We start from the raw sequence: 21,883 nt of genomic DNA on the forward strand, positions 1-21,883 counted from the left end.
TTGGATAGGGACCTACATTTTACCTGACAGTTAAGTAAAGATAGAGTAATCTGATGCTGAAACTCCTTTCATATCTCTGTTTTAAAAGTAAGTCAGGGATGGGAGAGTGATAAAAGTGGTAAAGCACCTGCCTAGCAAGTGTGAGGCCCTGAGTTCAACTCCTACTTGAAAAAAAAAAAAGTAAGTTGAAACATCTGTCTTTTAAGTAAAATTTTGTTAGCTGGGGATATAGCTCAGTGGTAGAGAACTTTCCTAGCACGCACAGGGCTCTGGGCTCTATTCTAATACCTGAAAAAAGTTATTTTTTTTTTTGCAAATAATTTGATTTGAAACTGCCTTATACTATTTGTAAGTGAATAAAATTTGTTTTATTTTAAAAGGTTTTGCATATTCATCATTTCATTTCATCTCACAATAATTTTCAGAATAATGATCTCTCATTGTAGATGAGGAAACCAAGACTGAAAGAGATTAAGAGACTCACTGAAAGTACAAAAACCAATAATGGTTTAATCAGGAATTCTTTGCTCAGATCTTCTAACTCTAAGTCTTTTTTTTTTTTAAATTTCGCTCTGACAGACTTTTGATCCCCCAACTTGAATAAATAAATTAAAATAGGTATCTATAAGGCAGTTCAATCCTGAACTGATAGGAAAACAAAATGTGAGAAGAGATCACCTGAGATATGGAGTCATGCTGGGAGAAAGAGGGGATGGAGAAAGAAGGAAGTCCTTCCTGCTGGGTTCCCGAAATGAATAGTGTCAGGTGTCAGTGTCCTTGGAGAATGCTAGCTCACCTTTCCAAAGATGTTGTTTTGGGGCCCGGGATTTTGTGGAAGGCCTCAAGATGTTTGCTATTAAATTCCGTCTTTTCACAGAGTCCAGACATCCATGTACTTGAGTGCCCCCTTTTTTCTTTTTTTCTAGAAATAAGAATAATTTAGAATTTAGCCATTTTAACTCTTTAAGATCCCTGGTACATCTAGTCATCTATCTATAAATTATATTATCTTTATTGTAGTTATTTTTAAATTATTATAATAGATCTCAATATTTTGGGAGTTTCCAAATAAAATGCATGAGAATCATAGGATTAGAAAAGACAAAGCCACGTATAACCTGGCTACTCAAAATAGTCCACGAACTATCAGCATCTTTGTGTCCTAAGAGCTTATTAGAAATGAATAATCTCAGAACCCATCCCAGACCTATTGCACCACACTTTGCATTTGGATGGGAAGATGAGTTTTTGTGTGCATATTAAGGTTTGAGAAACACTGGTCTATACCATTCCTGTTCTTAGGTCAGAATGCATCTCAGTCAAAACAAAACACATTTTCAGAGGCAAGAGGCGCTACTAGTAAATGCACTCTGCTTATTCTTCCCAGGACATTTTTGTGTTCTTAAGTAGAGAGAAGACGCATCTTTATACTATGCACTGAGCCATCCAACGCATACCATCCACCACGGCAACCATGCCAGTGAAGGTAATAGATGTCCATTCCAAAACTTTAAAGATATACTTCCAAACTTTTTAAGTTTCACACAAGAACTTATTATAAGTTTAGCAGTCATTACATTGTCAAAAAAATCCATACCTTATTTCTTACTTAGTTCTTTGTATTATTACTCAGTGCAACAATTCCATGCTTCAGCAATGTCAATTTTAATATTTTCATTTATTCATTATATACCCACAAAAATATTATGAGCATTTCCTTGATGCTGGGCTCTGTGTAGAGAGAAGTAAGATCACCTTTCTACCCTTAAAGATCCATATGTACAAACAGAATTTAAGATGGTTGCCAGTAGAAATATGAGTATAGAAAAGTACACAACTTTTCTGTTGTTACAGATGCTCAAGTCTTAAAGAACAGTTAGGAGTTTGCCACCTAGAGAAGTGGCCTGTGCCAGGGTACATGCTGAGAATTGGAAGCAGAGTGTGAGGAGGCTGTGGGAATGAACTTGGCAAAGTGAGAAGTTGGAGGGAATAAAACTTCATATTCCATCAACTTCTTCCTCTAGTTAATGTAGAACCATCTGACCTTCCTCACCCTTCCCCCCTCACCTCCACAGAAGATTGGAACATTTTTGTTTATTAAAGATAACAATGTGAGTACTATAGAAAATGAATGAAGGAGATATTGGAAATAAGTGTGAGAGCAAGTAGGTGAGATGCAATAAGTGGATAATTTGAGGCATTGGCAACTTGGATAAAGATGAGAGAACAAATTTGAGAGAGTATGCAGAGGTGGATTGGCAGGATTCAATGAATAATAGGACATGGATGACATTCAGTTCCCTTGTTGGTAACTGGAAGGACTGTGCTGCTGCAGTAAGTGTAGCCCGAAAATCAGTGTAGCTGATTTTCTCCTGGTGTGTCAGTCCTTCAGGTGTCTCATGAGGAACTGCTATTATATTTCAGTCATCAAACATGGAAATTGAGTAGGTCCATACTCTACACACAGTCATAATGGCATGGAAATGTTCTGGCAGAGGAAGGAATGGGTTCAGAGTTAAATTCAAACCTGACTACCAGATCTACTTCTACCAGATCTGGCTGGTAGAGGTCAAAACTATGCCGTTGTATATTGTTGAGGGTAGGTGCTCAGAAATCAGAAAGAATGAACAGTGCAGGTACAAGCAGCCACCCCTAACATCCTTGCACACTTTAGAACTTTTCAGGATTTTTTTGATGGGAGATATTTTATATTGCCTTGCTCTCTGCTATTAGCTTCTCAAAAGCAGTATAATTCAGCAAGTATTTATTCAGTGCCTACTTTGTGCAAGGAAACAAAATAGCCACGTAGGGAATATAAAGATGAGTAAAAAGTAATTTCTGTTCATAAACTTATCTCATGTAAGCCTCATGAACAGACAAGAAAAAATATAAAAAGTACTTATAATTAAGTTAGGAAAGGATCATAAGATCCTTTTGTCACAGGAGAACTGTGATTCTGCCTTATCAGTCTCTAGGGCTCACCAGGACACTTAATAAACACAAGCTGACTTACTGACAGTGCACAGAGAAAGCTCAGAGAAGAAACCATCTAAATAAACACCACCCTGCAGCAATCCTAGGAAGGGTCTCCCCAGAGACTTTATAGCACTGTTTGGTATCTGACTCTGGCAAGTCAGGAGGCTCCTTGCTCTGTTGGAACAGCTCCTACATTTTAAATATTCCTTTCAGTGTAGGCCTTGTCGGGTAAGTTTTCATGTCACTGGGCTCCAACCTCCCCCCACTATTGCCCAGCTGGACTAACTGAGTGAGGGCCTCTAATCCCTCTTCCATCTGACAATGGACCTTAGAGCAGCTGCTATCCACTCTGGCTTTAGCAGCACCCAGTTACTCCTTATCTGACATGTCTACTGAAGCCTCAGTGAGCCAGAGCCTGTCTTCTGGTCCCTGTGACCCTACAGTGAGTCTCTCTTGGGTCCCTTCTAGTTTGAATTGTCTGGGCTCTGCACAACTTACTCTTCATTGAGTTCCTGTTGAGATGTTCTTCCTTCTCTGGCCTTTCAGCCTAGCAGGGCCTCGTTCTTTCTTACCTTTCCCTCAACCCCATGGTTGTCTCACTTTCTGTACGATGCCCACTGCTCTTTAGCCGGGCATATTAATTACATTTCATTCTTGCTTGCTCGTTGTCTCTCTTACCCACCAGTGTGAGCTGGGCAAGCACAAGAGCTTCACTCCTCTCTTTTCCTGCTGCATCCCAGGCCCTCAGTGTTTGTCAAATTGCCCAGTGAACTCTCCAGTTCTAATGTGCCTGCCCCTTTAACACAGTTTCTGCCTTGTGGGTGGGTACCCTTTCTATTACATCACTAGAAACTGGTTTATAAAAGATGTCTTTGATCAAAACATTGTGGAAGATGCAGCCCATGTGTTTAGCAGACAAGCTGGAGAATCACCAAAGCAATATTGAAAGCCAGGTTTGTCATAAGAACAGGACTATTTTTGAACTTAATAATTTAAACACCCTGTTTGGTTAATGTGAGTAGAACTAGAAAAGCCTTTTGAATATTTAAGGCTTCTGAGAAGATGATAAGTATTAACCAAGATAGATGGAAAGGAGATAAAAATTCAAGGTTGTTACTGATGGATGAGTGAAGACTTGGGTAGTTTTTTAAGAATCTTTTTTTCCTGCTATAGTACTCAGTTTTAGTCTTTCAGTTCTTGCTGTTATTAACAAACAAAACCAATAACATCTCAATTCAGAAAGTAGTTACTATTACATTTAGCTCCTCTGTCCATCACACTTTAGTGAGCACTTAACATGTGTATTTCAAAATCTATAAAAAGATGGCTGGTTTTTCCCCTGTAGGATATCACACCTCACAGCACAGTGTCCATCCAGTGATCTGTCCAGTCACTTTACTCTCTCTAGCCAATGTTTGCCTGTAAGACTCTAAATGGAGTTGATTGGAGTACCATCTGCTTTTTCCACGCTCATGCCTGCAACTTGCACCACATTCTCACTTTATCCCATGGCTTGCAGGATGCTACTTTCGTAAAAAGTGCCTAGAGACACAAGTTAAAGGACATCTGGCAGGTGTGGATTTGTGGGAAGACTAATAGGTTTTATTTAGCAGATGTGTTTGGACATAGCTTAGGAATAGGTGCAATCACACACCCCAAATTGTTGGGGGTTTTTTGTCAAATTTTCTCCATAACTTCTGCATCTACCTTTCTTATTCTGCTTCCTGCTCACTTGTCATAAACAATCCCTTACTAGAACTAAAACATAATGTAAACTTCTTCCTTCTTTGGTTACTTTTGACAAATTAGTGCACCTCAAATATTCTGCATCCATTCACTTGAAATGTAAGTTAAAAGAAACAACTTCATGTGTGCACACTAGTGTGTGTACGTGTACTTATTGCCTTCCCCCAGTATGTCTTATCAACCTTCCCATATCTTATTTCCAATCGTGACAATTGAAATCAGAACTTTTATACTTTTAATCCATACATCTTTCTACTTTACACTTTGGCCTTTTCTCCTTTCTGTTTCTCATCACATAGAGAATGCCTTCCTCTTTCCTCCATTTTGATACATTTTTTGATATAAGAATTAGCTTTAAAACCTGCACCTAAGATGGGTAACTATTCATAAATTATTTGATGACAATTCTGCCTAATTTCATTTCTCTGACTTCTTCCCTTTCTTCCTTGCATATTATCATTTTATTGTGTGTATTTTCCTGTAATTATGTGCTAGTCTTGATTCCTTTCCCTCCCACTTCCTATCTCTGCCTCACCTGCCCACTCTGGGATCCAATCTGTCAAACATAACTCAAATCTCTCCATTATTCTTCATCTCTCTTACAAAGTTTAATCGACCTCCTTTTTGCTGCGTTCAACTGCAATAGCCTCCGTGTTATCTTTGACTTTTACAAATATGATGGGTTTTTTTTCCTTCTATAATTATCCTTTCCCTGAAAATCCATCTTCTACACAATAGAATGATTATTAGATCAAGGCCTTGACCTGCTTAGAGGGCTTTCTGTCATACTCAGAATCCAAACCCCTACACATGGTTGCAAAGCTCCATGGGATCTATGTTGCCTCCTACTCTTCCCTAATCCACTTTGTTGCAAACTGATAGCCTTTTCTTCCATCAATATCCTAAAGCTTGGTGCCACCTCAGGACCTTTGCACCATCTTTTTCTCTGTCTGGAATGCTCTTTCCCCTGACATTTGCTTCACCAGCTTCCTCTTTTTATTTAAATTTCAGTGTAAATGTCATTTCCTTCACAAAACTCTCTCTAAATATTCAACCTACAGTTACCATCACCACAAGTTCTTTAACAGAAATCTATTAAAATTTTCATTGCTATTCATTCTGTGTAGCAATGAATACCAGCCAATACTGTCTTCTTATTTATGTATGTGTTTATGTGCTGCCTTTCATTATCCCTAGAACATATACTTCATGATATCATCATTGTCCCTAGAAGAATGCCTGATATGGGTCAAGGATTCTTTACATGAATGTCAAATAAAAAAAAGTAATAAGCAAGTATACTGGCATTATTGGACTCTGTTGCTTGATTATGTAAATTTTACTTTCATAAGTAGATTATAAATTTCTAGGGTATTTCTTTTCTTCATAGATTACCTTTTCCAGTTTGGAATATTGATTTGGCAGTTGGCAAGTTGGTTATTGTCAACTTGGTTATTATCGTGATTTTTACCTCATTTGATTGTATTTAGGTTTTGGTACAGTATGGACTTGATGAGTATCTTACTGAAAAGTTTACTTCTTGGCCAAAGTAAATGTTAAAACAAAAGTTTAGGGTGTTGCATACAGCAGGAACTAAGTATTCAATAATTGTGATGATTCGTGTCTGCCCTTCCAGGCTGATATATGCCATTGGCATACAGCCATGCTCTGTCTGTTAGGTTTCTGGAGAGCATGAGGTGTGCAGGTTGTAATCTGCTTTGGAAAACCTTACCTGGGAAGTCGTTTTCATTTTGCTGTGAATCAACAGGAAATGAGACTTAGTTGCCAAACAAAAGCAAAAAGACCAACCACGCATAGTATCCCTCCCACTTTCAGGGTCTTATATTGTCCAGGAAGCATTAGCTTCCCCTAGGATGGTGGAAATTATTCTAGCCATCTCAATTGCATGTATGGAAGACATTCAGTATTTGAGTCCAGTTTAATTTTGCATCATCTTCCATGTTGTGTTTGAACTGATCATTCATTGAATTTGTTTTAGGAGATCCACTCCTTTTATTGAACTGAGTCTGGTTTCCTGAGTCTTGTATGCTTATCTGTGGTACTTTTATTTTGGCCACTTCTATTGTTCATTATGCTTTTTGTTGGCATGAATGATGGTGAAATACAGGGGTTACTAACTTTAAAACATGATCCTCTTTCAAGGACTTCTTACTCTATGGGCTCAGCCATTTAAAATTAGAATCCCCTGACTCTGTCCCTATTAGGAGCTATGCATGGTGAGGATCAGAGTGGGTGAATGACAGAATGGAAACTTTATTTGAACCCTTGGCATGTTTCAATTTTATGTTGCTTTTTTTATATTAATTCAATTTCCTTTGCGAATGAAAGTTGGCAGTCCTTGAGGGAAGTGCTTGGGGTTGCAATCGTTGTAGTTGAAGTGCATGGAAGGTTTCTAATCCATAGGTTACTGACGTAATGAACTCTAGAGCCCTTTCTAGTCATGCCACTGGGTGGTGGCAGCCTTCGTTGAGAGAGCAGGAGAGCATGGATCCTGTGCACCATGCTGGCTCTACTTTGCTGGGTTCGGTAGGAGCTGGCATATCTCCACTGCTTTTTAAGGTCGTTGAGAATGAGGGGTCATCTCCAAGGGGCTGTAGACCTCACTGAAGGCAGACAGGATCCTGCACTTGCTTCTTCCCACTTTAGTCTCTACTTACCAAATATGGAAACACAAGCTACAGTTGACTATTTTTCCCTCATATCTTCAACCATAGCAGAGGATATTTTTGGATTTTTATAACCAATTTCAGTCAACATTTTCATTCTTTGCAAAAGATAATACAATAAAACAGCTTCCAGAAATTCAATTTTTTTTTTTTTATTGTTGCATTTCTACCTAGAGGGAATCCCTACATCCAAACTAACACATGGTGGGGCTCTAATGTTCCAGTGCACAGCCTCCTCCACTGGCTGCCCAGCAGGTCAGGGCAGACACAGGGCCATTCCTCAGACCAAGACTGCATTTTTTCTTTGCAGCTAGATCAAATGCTTCACATTTACTATCAGAAGTGGCATGAATGTTTCAAACAGAAAAGTGCTTCACATTTACTATCAGAAGTGGCATGAATGTTTCAAACAGAAACAAATGCCCTCAAGTTTAAAAATAGAACTTAAAAAGACTAAATATTTGCATTTAAAGAAGAAAGAAAATACCAGAAATTTCTGTGGCAGACCATTCCTTGAAATTATCCTCACTAAATTATAATCATGCACTTTCTACTCTTTATTAAACATTAAATTTCATTTATTCCAGGGTGCATTTGCTTCAAGTAATTCAGAATACCCATCCTTCTTTTTGGTCACTGTAAATTTATTTCAAGTTTGTGGCCTATACATAATTGGGTGCATTGGGTTATATTTAAGTGACTCTTGATACTATTTTTTTTTTCAATTGTAATATCATATAGCCAATTAATGCTGATGAATTTGATCTTAAGTTTTATAACATTTAATGTCTATACTTGTTTGATGACATTTTTAACAAATGCGCTCGTTTCTGTAAAGAGCTTGCAGACTCTGGTTTTTGGAGGTATGGAGGAATTTTCTCAGATCGTATTACCTCAGGTAGGTAGAGTTGTCTACTGTTTTGAGGAATCTACAGTGACAGGAAAGGTCCCAATGCCATCACTTATATTATAGCATACACTCTATTCAGAGAGCCTTTGATAGTTATATGAAAACCTAAAAGAACTTTATATTTACCAGATTTGCAAATTCCTTCCAGTGGTGAGATAATATAAGTAAACTGCAGTCTGTAACATTAAAAGCAATCTTTCTAGTGGTTTGAAGTAGTTCTATACCTTTAAGATTTTAAATTAGGATTTGTGGTTAAGACCACTGAATATATTTTTTAAAGTAGGAAAAAATTATTTAGATTTATTTACTTATTATCAGTGTTTATACAGTTGCAAATAATAAACCATTGTGTTCACTAAATAAACCAGTGGTTTAAATAAGATTGCTAAATGAACTAGTTGATTTTTGGAAATTGCAGATAAATTTTTCAAACTGGCAGCAGTGGAGCTACTGTAGACACTTGGAGTGAGGTCATTTGTTTCCAGGTAGATTGTGGTTTTTTGTGGTGAGAGAGGTAGCCTGGGTGTTTGCTTGATACAGTGGTAAGTTATGCAAGTGCACTTTTAAGTTTTTACTTTGTTTACCATGTCACCATTTTACAATTCATAAACATTTCTGCAGGTTTGGAGGAAAGCAATATGCCAGGTCAGTTTGGCTTTTTTCTTTCTTTCTTTCTTTTTTGCAAGTACTGGGTTTGAACTCAGGTCCTTACTCTTGCTAGGCAGGTGCTTTAACACTTAAGCCAGTCCTTCATCCTATAACTATTTATTTTAACTACACTAAAGGCTTGAGAGAATAAGAAGTTCAAATTCATGCTAAAAACTTATCTCTCAGATTAATTAGTACATTTTCAGTCACCATTATCTGCTCTACTTCCCATCTTTGTAGAACAATACAAACAATTCATACCTATTCACTGGCATTTTCTTTAAAACTGATCTTCAGGTCATCCTTTGCAGTACAGACTCCTGAGTCCAGCAGAGGAGGTGAAGGAATGGAGAAGAAGAAGCAGCTCCACATCACAGTCCTAAAACATGCTGCAATCCTCTGAACTGTAATGTTTACTTGTTCACCAGAGAGGCAGCAGAAAATATCCCATTTTTATATTGGGATATTAATCTTTACTTCCACGTCATTAATCTTTACTTCCATGTCATTAATCTTTACTTCCACGTCAACTAATTAGACTCATTTGTTTCTAAGTATTTTTATCTGAAAAATATTTGTATGTGCATATTCCATATAATTAAGTATAAAGTTATTTATTTTACAGTACTCAAACTCTTTCTACCTTTCTCAGTGTAGAATGTATGATTCTCCTTTGGGGAAATTATATTTCAAAAAAAATTTGTCCTTTTAACTTGGGGCACATTGGCCTTCCAAAGAATGAAACTATTTCATATCACCAATAATCTGTTTTTCCAAAGATTGAGGCACATCAAATCATTAAGACTTTTTTCTTTCCTCCCTTCAGTTTTGGCAAAATTTGAAGGGATGTGCCAAATATGATGAAGGCCTTGAACAACAAGAGCCATGTCAGAGTTTTAGATGAGCACCTGTGTGCCTGATTTGTCAGACTTCCAATGCAAACAGTGACTAGCATAACACTATGTAGCATTTCTGGGTTGTGAATAAGTATGCAGCCAAGTTGATGATTTGCCTAGCAAAATAACAATATTTGTAATCATTCTAGCTATTCTCTATTTCTGTTTAAACTTCAGCCTCTACCAGAGAAAAATGTCAAGATTTGTTGCTGTTTGGACACATTTCCTACATATCCACTAGATGGCTGTGAAAAATGAAATAGTGCTGAAAGTGATATTCTGATTAATGTTATTTAATTTAAACTTTAAATCTAGATAAGCTCTAGATATGTAGAAGTAACAAAAAAGACATGAGAAGAAAAAAATATATCATTAGAGGGCACTTTTGAAAACTTAGAAGAAAGTCTATTCTCAGAGACTGATAACCAGGGCTAATTCTTAAGAGGAATAAATTGTCAGTTGTTTATTTAAAGTGACTAATTATTAAACTGAATGTCTGAGAGAGGACATTTATTGGTAGGGAAAAAAGTCTGTAAGATCTTAAAACCTCCATTTAAATAATCTCTAAATAAAGTTTGATGTTTTGATCAGTGAATACAAGTTGTAAAAATATACACAGAGTATCTGTGATTTTTCACTAGCTATATTTGGTGCTGCTTTTAAATACATTTTGTTTTAAAAATCCTATATATATCCGATCAAATTAAACAAATGATTAATGTTCTCTAATATGAGTACTTTTTTCCTCAGTTATAGTTGAATGTTATTAGACAACATTTTGAAAACCATAAGATGACAGGATATAAATTCCTGTGTTTGTGGGTCATGCTAATTTTAAACACTTTTCTGAAAAATATACTTTTCCCATAATTGGCATGAGAAATAAGATGTTTAAAATTGTTTCAGAAATAAAAAGTGTGACCTGGAAGAATTTCAGTTGGGGAAATATGATGTTTTTGACAAAGAAAACAAAATGGGGATAAAGGGAAGTTGGATAACAGGTACCAAGTAGATAGAAAGAGTAAGTTGCAATGTACCACAACAGTACGGTGACTAGTTATAATAATTTATCATATATTTTATAAGAACTAGATTAGAAGGTTCAAAGATTCCAACACAAAAAAATAATAAATGTGCAAGAAAATGAAAATGCTAACGACTCTGCTAATTATTTACTGTACCCATATTTATAGTAATTATGTGTTAATTATTTTTTTAATTTAAAAAAGATAAAGTTGTTACTTATTGCTGGTAATCTAAATAAAAATATCTATTGAGCTGATAAAATGAATGAAAGTCAGTAAAATAATTTCATAAGTAGAAGCTTAGTGTGACGAACTGGGTCCCCCTGGCTCACACCTGTAATCCTAGCTACTTGGAAGGCTGAGATCATGAGGATCCAGCTCAAAGTCACCTAGGGCAAGCACTTCATGAGACCCCAGGCAAAATGGGCTGGAGATGCAGCTCAAGTGGTACAGTGCCTATTTTGCTAGCACAAAGCCCTTAGTTCATACCCCAGTTCCACCAAAAAAAAACCAAAACAACAAAAACCTGTGAAGCGTTTAAGATTTTGCTGTATTTACAGCTAATGCTGATGACTAGGCTGCCATGGTTTCATGGGTGCCAAAAGAAGGAACTAGACTCTTGGGTTGGAGACAAAAGATTTTATTACTGAGAGCAGTAACGGTGGGTACAATACCATCATTCTCTCCCACTGGTAACCTGAGCGTAATTCCCACAAAATGATACAAAGAGGTAACAAACAGTGTAGTGGGTCCCATTGCAGGAGAGGAGCCCTGAGCTCAGGGAGCCCAAACCTTTCACAGGGATCCACAGGCCTTATCCTCCAAAGTCACGAGAAAAGATGAGCATCAATAATCCAAAAATAGGAAATTTGAAATGGCCCAAAACCCAAAATTTCCAAGCACCAACATGATTCTACATGTCAAAAATTCCACACCATAAAACTTTGATTCTTGAACTGAATTATTCAAAAACATTATATTAAATTACCTTCAGGCCACGTGCATAAGGTTTATAAGAAATGTAAATGGATTTTCAGTTTAAACTCGAGCTACATACCCAGGATATCTCATTATGTGTGTACAAATACTCCAAAATGAAAAAAAAAATCCCAAATTCAAAACACTTCCAGTCCCAGGCATTCCAAATAAAGACTACTCACCTTACAGATACCCTTGAAAAGATACCTTTGTTCCAAAAAAGCAGTCAGTGTTTCTGTTCCAAGATATAAAAAAACAGACAGAATTGCCTTCCAGTCCTCACTCTGCATAATCCTGTCATCTGAAATTGTTTACTAGCATTAAATTGTTAGGTAACTGATGTGGGAATGTATATGAATCAGATTTGCCATACTTTTAAAGTCACTTTGGATGAATTACTCAAATTTTTCAGATCATGTAGTATTTTCTATGTGACCTTACCTGTCTAAACCTCTTAACTCATTTTTCTTTGGGGGGGCAGTACTAGAGTTTGAACTCAGGGCCTTGTGCTTGCTAGCTGGTGCTCTGTTGCCTGAGATACACCCCTAACCCTTTTTGTGTTGTTTATATTTGACAAAGCATCGTGAGTTTTTTTGCCAGGGCCAGCCTAGACGAAGTTCCTCTTACTTATGCTTCCCTTGTATCTGGGATGACAGGCATACCCTACTATGCCTAACTCTTTTTTTGTTGTTGATGAAAGGAAGCCATGCTCTTTTGCCTGGGCTGGGCTCAAGCCTCAGTCTCCTGATCTCTATCTCTGGATTAGCTGAGATTATAGGTATAAACTACCATGCCCAGCCTGTTGACTTTTCTTTTAAGATGAAAAAAACCAATCATGCCTACAATCACAGGGCTACTAATAGCATTAGATGAGATAATACATGCAATTCATTTAAAAGTGTGCCAAAAAGCTCATGTTGGTACACAACAAAATTTGTTAATATTATTAATTCAGCTAATCAAAGTTCTTCACAGGAGCAGTTAAGGGTGCTGGGGAAATTCCTACCCATCATGACTAGCTATTTATCCAATTGTGGAGCTGGCCTAAATATCCTGGGCTCAGTGGTGCTGCCCTTACGTGGCTCTAGGAAAAATCCGCCCGAGCATCTCACACGCAAGTGCTCCCAGAGCGTGTTTGCTCTGTACCCTAATAAGATCAGAAAACCAAATTCTAACCATTTCTTTCTTTCGGGGGCAGTACTTGCTGGGCAGGTGCTTTCACACTTGAGTCGTGCCTGAGCCCTTTTGGCTTTAGTTTATTTTTCGGATAGCATTTCATGCTTTTGCTCAGCCGACCTCAGCCCATGATCCTCTTACCTCCACCTTCTACCTAGCTGGAATTACAGATGTTCACCACCTCATCCAGCTTGTTTTTGAGATAGGCTCTCTATCATTTGTTTGCCAGGCTTGTCTTGAACTGTGATCCTCCCATCTCCACTTCCTGAGTATCTGGGACTATGAACTGCATCACCACACTCAAATTCTAACCATGTTTAAGAACTTAAAAAATCGTCTCACCTATTCTACTCTCCAGAGGTGAAGTTTTGGAGATGATACTACAAAGAGAAATAAACTAAATATGTTTTGTTGTACTAAAATAATAAATATTTATAAACACGTATTATTAAATGTTTAGGAAATGTCAAATGCTATTCAGATTTTCATCTCTATTAGTTCAGGTAGAAGGGGAGAAGAGAGAGGAAAGCAGGTGGTGAGCTGAGCTCCCATCCAGTTCAGTCCACCTGGCCCTTGTTTGTTTAGAACAAATTAACTGAGTTTTAATTTTGATCCATACAGCCATCTCTTGTTGATATAACCCTTCTCTACTATTAGTAATGTACACCAACTTCCCTTGTATTTCCATTACAATCACCTGAATATCTGAGGGAGAGATTGTTTAAAGAAATTTAAGGAGGCCTAGTCTCCTGTACTGCTTACTGGCTGGGAAGAAGAGTTTCGTGTTCAATCACAGAATCATTGTCCATTTGTAGAGTTAAGGGATCACCTATCTGAACCCCTCAGAAAACTGAAGTCCACAGAGATCATCTGATTTGCCTAAGATCTTACATCTAGTTAGGAGCATAAACTAAATGTCAAATGTCTTAGTTCTCAGTCAAGTTTTCTTTCAATTACAATGCAATTAAGAGGCAGAGATGGGGAAATAATAAATTATTATAGCTTTTTGAGAGACACTACACATGATGAAAGTTTGGGCTCTGCAGTCAGATCCAACTGAATTTGTGTCTTTTTTTTTTTTCCTGTGAGAAAAAAATATACCAAATTATCAGAGGAAGTAAAGACTTTCACTAGCATTGACATATAAGAGACTTTCCTACCTCGGGGCTTCCTAAGGGGAAACTGAGGCCTTGACAATATCGCTACATAAGTGGGCAGTACTGCGTGATCCACAGTTATTTATAAGATCTTTGATGAAAGTCAGTGATAAATGCCAAAGTGTAACTCAATGAAAATACTCTGCGGGAGATTAAGGCCAAAGTTTTAAATAATTTTCCAGACGTTGTCTGGTTTGTTCTGCAAGTGGGAACCCAAACCCAGTTTCTAATGTTGTAGAACTTTATATGTACATGTTGTGTTGAAGAGGCTGGGAGTCCGTAACAATCAGACAACAATAAATAACTCACTTTAAGATTTGGGACAAATTGCTTTACCTATGAGGGAGCCGAACTTTATAATCTCTAAAAAAAATCTCAGATTTATGAAAATATCATCTTGAAATAAACATATAGCATATAAAATTCTTAGTCAAAATTTAAGGAAGAATTTTTTAAACTGTGATGGCAATTTTCTGTCTTTCAAGGGGCCTCTGTGACTTAAGTTGGAAGTAGTAGTGATAATAAGCGATTAGTAAACCGACTGCTGAGCAATAATTCCAAACAGCTAGTGTTATAACATTGAAAGGACCGACCCTCAATGACCAGGTCAAGCTCTGAGACACTGACAGGACATTATCAGTAATGATCATATAGGTGTCTGTCGTATGATGTGGGGATTTTCTCTGTAAATAAATACCAAGGGAAGTTAATGCAACAAAATTCCTTTCATTTCAAAGTCTCTTTAATATCTGAAGTTCTGGCAAATTCATTTTCAACATCATAAAATGTTTGAAGAAAAAAAAACACATACAGAATGCTCAAGATTATGTGCTTACATCCAAGATTTGTACTACATCTCTCAAGTTTCTGTCAAAACCAAAAGTGTTACTTAAACTTTTAAGAAGCTTCCAACCTGCTTAAGTATCTGCCTGCAGAGCTGACTTCAGTCATCATTTCTGTGCCCAGGATGGTGCTACTTCTCTGGTGCCTGCTGTGGCTGCTGTTACCACTCAGCTCCAGGACCCAGAAGCTACCCACTCGAGATGAGGAACTTTTCCAGATACAGATCCGGGACAAGGCATTTTTTCATGATTCATCGGTCATTCCAGATGGAGCTGAAATTAGCAGTTATCTCTTTAGAGATACACCTAAAAGGTACTCTCCATGTTATATGTTACTATCAATAAGCTCAAATAAGGTGACTCTGAAAAAGAAAGTAACCTCTCAAATGTAATTTCAAGAATTTAACAATCATTCTATGAAAAGCACTATGTATTTGCTCTAAGTAAGAAAAAAAACATGGCAATGTAACCTCTAGCCATGAACTGAGGCCATTTAATTCTTACTGTGATCTCCTTTTGGGTGAAGAGGCAATCCTAGCATTGCTTACATTTTGGAATGATTATTTTCATACTTTTAGGACAGTAGGAATTTTGTAAGAAGGATTTGGATTAAAGTGAAATTACATGACTATGTATGATTCTTCAAGGGCTTACATTAAGTTTTATAAGAATAATATTTATCAAATATGATCAGAGTCTGAAAGAATCAAATCAGTGACAAAAACAAACACTGTTTATTTTCTTATTCCAACATTACCCAGTTGGGTTCACAGAACATTTTTTAATGTTTTGGTCTTTAAAAGTTGCATATACATGTCATATAGATAATCTATATTATAAGCTAATTATACTTAAAGTTACTTATTTCATCACACTCTAATCTCTCTCTACCTTGCATAGTTAAACTTTGGATAATTATGTTTCAAAACCAATTTTTTCTTTTAATGCATTCCACTTTCCAACGATTGAGGTGTGGCAGATCCTTAGGTCATCCGTTCCAGTTGATGGGCAGTAGCAATGGAAGGTGGTACTCCAAACCCCTCTGCTTAATGACCCTGTACTGTTTTTGCTCTATTTCCTATTGTGACTGAGGTGAAGTCTTATGTAGATATCATTTCAGTAATGACTGAGTGAAATGATTTGTTTGAATGAATTCAATGGGCTAGGAACTGAGTTTATAAAAAGAATTATGAACTTTTAAATTTTAAATGATACTCATAACAGTGGAAGCACAAAGTGTGGGAATGGTTATGAGGAACTTGCTATCCCAGTCCTTGCTTGCAAAAGCTCAATGTGTGAAAATAGGAAAGGATAACCAGGCAGTAGAACACTCAGTTAATCTTCAATATTAACTGACTTCTCACTGAACCCAGTTTGCTTTTCATATTATTTTGTCCATCAAAATTTTTGAATGACTCAGATCAAATCAAAATTCTCTTTAGGAATTACTTTCATTTCCCAAATGTGCTTTGCATTATTCTTTAAACATACATTCCACATTATATAATCATATCACTTAATCAAATAGTTTATCTTCTTTGGTGTTCCAGTCTCGTAAAAACTAATAAATTTTATTTCTAAGAGTGGTACTAAAAATTACATTATCCGTGCTCTTAGGCAGGCATGGTGCCATATGCCTGGAGTCTCAGCATTCAGGAGGATGAGGCAGCCTAGACTACACAGGGAGACCCTATCTCGACAAACAAAACTTACATTTTTTTTCTTCTTTCTTTCTTTTTTTTGTTTGTTTGTTTTTGTGGTAGTAGGGTTTGAACTCAGGGCTTTGAGCTTGCCAAGCAAGAGCTAATGCTTAAGCCATATCTTCTGAATTTTTGCTCCACTTATTTTGGAGATAGGATCTTGCTCTTTTGTCCTCATTGTACTGGATCACAATCCTCCTATTTTACACTTCCCAACAAACCTGAGATAACAGGACCGCACCACCACACCCAGCTATTTTCCTTTGAGGTGGAGTCTCATGAAGCTTTTTTGCCCAGACTGGCCTAAACCTATGGTCTTCCCTGTCTCAGCCTCCCAACGCAGCTTGGGATGACAGGCACATGCCATGGTGCCCAGTAATTGGTTGAGATGGTGTCTCACTAGATTTTTGCCAGAGCTGACCTCAAACCATGATCTTCCCAATACCAGCTTCCCAAGTTGCTAAGATTATAGGCATGAACCACCAGCACCCAGCTTGTTTCTTTAAGATAGCATGTTTTAAGGTTGGGAATGCGGCTCAAGTGGTAGAGTGCTAAGTTCAAACTACTAAAAACTGAGATAAAATAAAATGCCATTTTGATTATGAGACATCACACAATAGTCAATACTTCCTCCTTCTATCTTTCCCTTGTTATTTCTTTCCTTTGCTCGTTGTTGGCCATCTGTTGTTATCCACAACTGAGTGAAATGTTTACTTACACTAGTTAGATAAAGAGTTGTAGCCATAATAGAACCATAATTTGGGGAGCGGGGATTCGTGATGATAAGCACACATGACCATTGTTGATAGTCCACACAGGATGAAGTTTCAGATAATGTTTGGTAGTAGGAATAAAAAAGAGAAAATTCATTAATTATTCTTTTGCTTATCCACAACTTGAAAGGTTAAATGATTTTTGGACATTCATTTTTCCACCTCACCAAACAGTAACTGTCAGCACACGTGGATCACGTCCTACCAACTCTGATTGCCATTCTCTTCAACATATGCTTCGTGCATGGTAGACAATAAATGCTTGTCAAATTGTTAAATGTATTCAAGTTATCATTTATCCCTAATCCTAAATGCTTCCATATGAAAATGTTGAATAAGAGGCTTCTGACTGCTTTACATGCACAATGATTACCTTGTGGGTGCAGGCATCATTTTACTTTGTTAGTGGCCTACGCCCCACATTTAAGTTACTAAGACCCAGTTGCTTACTTGGGAAAACAAACTACCTACTTGCTTGAAAGGAGAACAGAAGTTAGCAGATGAGCTTGTCCATTGTTTTCTGCTTTGACATTACCTTCCCACTCTATTCACGTAGAACCCTCAAACAGACAAGGCATTTTGAATACTATTTTACTTACATAATTCCAAATAAATTATGTTGTTGCATCTCTTTCTTGTAGCACAGATAGGTTCTGAGTGTTTATGTGGTTAATGTTGCCCCATTCAACCTAGCCAAGGGAAGAAAAGCGTCTGCTCTCCCGAGCAGACTGAATTAAGAGTTAAGACTTTTGACAATTCTCTTTAAGGATGGTTGTGGCACATAAAACTTTCCACGGAGTAAAGAGTTCAGTTATCCAGTTATTTTTTGCAAGTGATTATCGGCTATTATGAAAAGGCTGCTTTTTTGTAGGGTGTTTTATTTTGTCCTCTCATTGTCCTTTCCCCCACCATCTCCAAATTCATTTTTGAATGGTAAAAGGAAAAAATTCTTCATGTTTTCTATTAGATAGAAACAAACTCTAGATGTACATATCTTCAGGCTAGGCTAATACGATGGATATTAGGATTCATTAGTTCAGATCATTAGGAATTCATACATTTGAAAATGTCTATCAAGTGCCTACCATACGAAGAGATCTGTAGTAAGTGCTGGGAATATAATGAAATGGAAAGGAATCCTGGTGTGCCCTTGTGGGGAAAATGACATCAATCAAACACTCATACACATACATAATCACAAATTGCAGTAAGAGAGTCTAAGCCATAATGAGTCAGAAAAGGCTTCTCTGAAGAAGTGACATTTAAATATGAGTAGGGGTGAAGTGGTGAACTACAGACAGAGAAAACCACATGCCAAAACTGAAAGATATGGTGCAGTTTGGGAAACTAGAGAACTCATGTGGCTAAATCACACAAAGCCACAGTGACAGGGACAGAGCCTGGTGAAAGAGGCAGGGCTCCTTATTGAGGAACTTCAGATAATGTGAACTTTTTTTTTTCTTTTATTCATATGTGCATACAATATTTGGGTCATTTCTTCCCCCTTCCCCCCCGCCCCCTACTTCTTCCCCTTACCCCCTCGCTACCAGGCAGAAACTATTTTGCCCTTATCTCTAATTTTGTTGAAGAGAGAGTATAAGCAATAATAAGAAGGACCAGGGTTTTTGCTAGTTGAGATAAGGATAGCTATACAGGGAGTTGACTAGCATTGATTTCCTGTGCATGTGTGTTACCTTCTAGGTTAATCCTTCTTGATCTAACCTTTTCTCTAGTTCCTGGTCCCCTTCACCTAATGGCCTCAGTTGCTTTAAAGAATCTGCTTTAGTTTCTCTGTGTTGAGGGCAACAAATAAATGCTATCTAGTTTTTTAGGTGTCTTACCTATCCTCATACCTCCCTTGTGTGCTCTTGCTTTATCATGTGATCAAAGTCCAATCCCCTTGTTGTGTTTGCCCTTGATCTAATGTCCGCATAGGAGGAAGAACATACAATTTTTTGTCTTTTGGGCCAGGCTAACCTCGCTCAGAATGATGTTCTCCAGTTCCATCCGTTTACTTGTGAATGATAAGATTTCATTCTTCTTCATGGCTGCATAAAATTCCATTGTGTATAAATACCACACTTTCTTGGCTGTTTCCATAATTTGGCTGTTGTGAATAGTGCTGCAATAAACATGGGGGTGCAGGTGCCTCTAGAGTAACCTGTGTCACATTCTTTTAGGTATATCCCCAAGAGTGGTTTGCTGGATCATATGGTAGATCTATGTTTAGATTTTTAAGAAGCCTCCAAATTATTTTCCAGAGTGGTTGTACTAGTTTGCATTCCCACCAGCAGTGTATAAGGGTTCCTTTTTCCCCTGCATCCTCGCCAACACCTGTTGTTAGTGGAGTTGCTAATGATGGCTATTCTAACAGAGGTAAGGTGGAATCTTAGTGTGGTTTTAATTTGCATTTCCTTTATGGTTAGAGATGGTGAGCATTTTTTCATGTGTGTTTTGGCCATGTGAATTTCTCCTTTTGAGAAAGTTCTGTTTAGTTCACTTGCCCATTTCTTTATTGGTTCATTAGTTTTGGGAGAATTTAGTTTTTTGAGTTCCCTATATATTCTGGTTATCAGTCCTTTGTCTGATGTGTAGCTGGCAAATATTTTCTCCCACTCTGTGGGTGGTCTCTTCAGTTTAGAGATCATTTGTTTTGTTGAACAGAAGCATTTTAGTTTTATGAAGTCTCATTTATCTATGCTATCTCTTAGTTGCTGAGCTGCTGGGGTTCCATTGAGAAAGTCCTTGCCTATACCTATTAGTTCCAAAGTATTTCTACTCTTTCCTGTACCAACTTTAGGGTTTGGGGGTTTCATATTAAGATCCTTGATCCCTTTTGAGTTAATACAATGCAAACATTTAAGGGCTTTCCCCCCAAGGCTAAAATCTGAAGGTGTCAAGAAGCCCTATGCTAAGGTAGCATAATCGATTTTCAGTACTTTGGGCAGTATTAGTGCTTGAACTTAGGACCTCATGCTTGGTATGTAGGTATTCTACCACTTAAGCCACAAACCCAGTCTTTTTTTGCTTTGGTTATGGGTCTCTCATCTTAACAGTGGTTATGCTTTTTGAGTAGCTGGAATCATACCACCATGCCCAGCTTGTTTATTGAGATGGGGTCTCACTAACTTTTTGCCTGGACTAGCCTTTAACCATGATCCTCCTCACCTCTGCCTCCTGAATTGGTAGGATTATAAGCACGAGCTACCACACCCAGCCCAGTATAGTAAATCTATACTTCTTAAAGAGCGCAATGTAAAAAGTGACTTGGATGTAGTAAAATGATCTGGGGGTGGATATGTGGGGAAAAGCAATTCATTAGTCACTCAAATGAATTTTATCAAGAATTATTTAGTCTTTAAGTCTACATCAATGACCCAAATGGCTCACCCTCTTGAAATTCTGTCTTAACATCAGCTTACTTAATTCAACAGGAAATCATAGGGATAAATTAAAAATAGAGAAATGTGTCTTTCCAGTGACCGACACAGGGAACTTTACTTTTAAAAAAAATGTTTCTCAAGTGATTATTAGAATCTCTTATCCAAAAAGGCATGGAAGAGCAAAGCTGTAAACAGCAGTCACTAATATGAAAACAAGAAGATGGTGTTATCTTGCCAGACCTGCATGCATGTTAGAACTAGGTTGCTATGCAAATGACCTTTGTCTGATTGCCTTTGGGGGATTGGATAAAGTTATTACCAAACATATGGAAAACACAGCACATATAGAGCTGTTTACCTGGAAATTCTTGACTGTGACTTACATTGTAGTGGCAGGCCTGTCTGTGTTCAATAACAGACATGGGTAAGAGTTGATTTTTAACACAAAATAATTCTGTTTCAATGCCTTTTTGCTATTTCTTACCATATTTGTTGAAGGTAAATCTGTTTGCAGAACTTTGGAACTATGGATTTCCACAGTTGTTTTGTGTCAAACAGTCAGTTTTATTGTATTAAGTGAATAAAAATGAAAAACAAATGATTTTTCCAATAGGTGTTGATTGTCAGTGTTAGAATGATCATAGTCTAAATTGGTTCACCTCCTCCTAGGTATTTCTTTGTGGTTGAAGAAGATAATACTCCATTATCAGTCACAGTGACTCCCTGTGATGCACCTTTGGAGTGGAAACTGAGTCTCCAAGAGCTGCCTGAGGAGACTAGTGCAGAAGGCTCAGGTAAGGAGCAGGATGGGTATGGCCCCAGACTTCTGAAAGATTGAAAGACTTAGGAAACATACAACCTGCAAGTAAGAAAAAAAAAAAAAAAACAGCATGGCTTCACAGGTGAAGTGGAGACTCTGGGACAAAGAGATGGCATGAGGTGACATTTATCTTGGTAAAACAAAAGTTAGAGGAGATAGGAAGGGT

The 21,883-nt window shown here is 37.4% G+C and overlaps 1 protein-coding gene across 1 annotated transcript in view; it reads left to right on the top strand.

The window, feature by feature from the left end:
- The window catches only part of Ndnf (neuron derived neurotrophic factor), a 39,446-nt gene that overhangs the window by 8,231 nt on the left and 9,332 nt on the right, over positions 1-21,883 (top strand). The window contains exons 2-3 of the mRNA XM_020152785.2: positions 15,166-15,354; positions 21,567-21,691. Of these exons, the coding sequence (XP_020008374.1) occupies positions 15,167-15,354; positions 21,567-21,691 (313 nt within the window). The 5' untranslated portion in view covers position 15,166. The remainder of the gene's footprint in view (positions 1-15,165; positions 15,355-21,566; positions 21,692-21,883) is intronic.

The sequence above is a fragment of the Castor canadensis genome, chromosome 9 (genome assembly GCF_047511655.1).
Source record: "Castor canadensis chromosome 9, mCasCan1.hap1v2, whole genome shotgun sequence".
Lineage (NCBI taxonomy): Eukaryota > Metazoa > Chordata > Mammalia > Rodentia > Castoridae > Castor > Castor canadensis.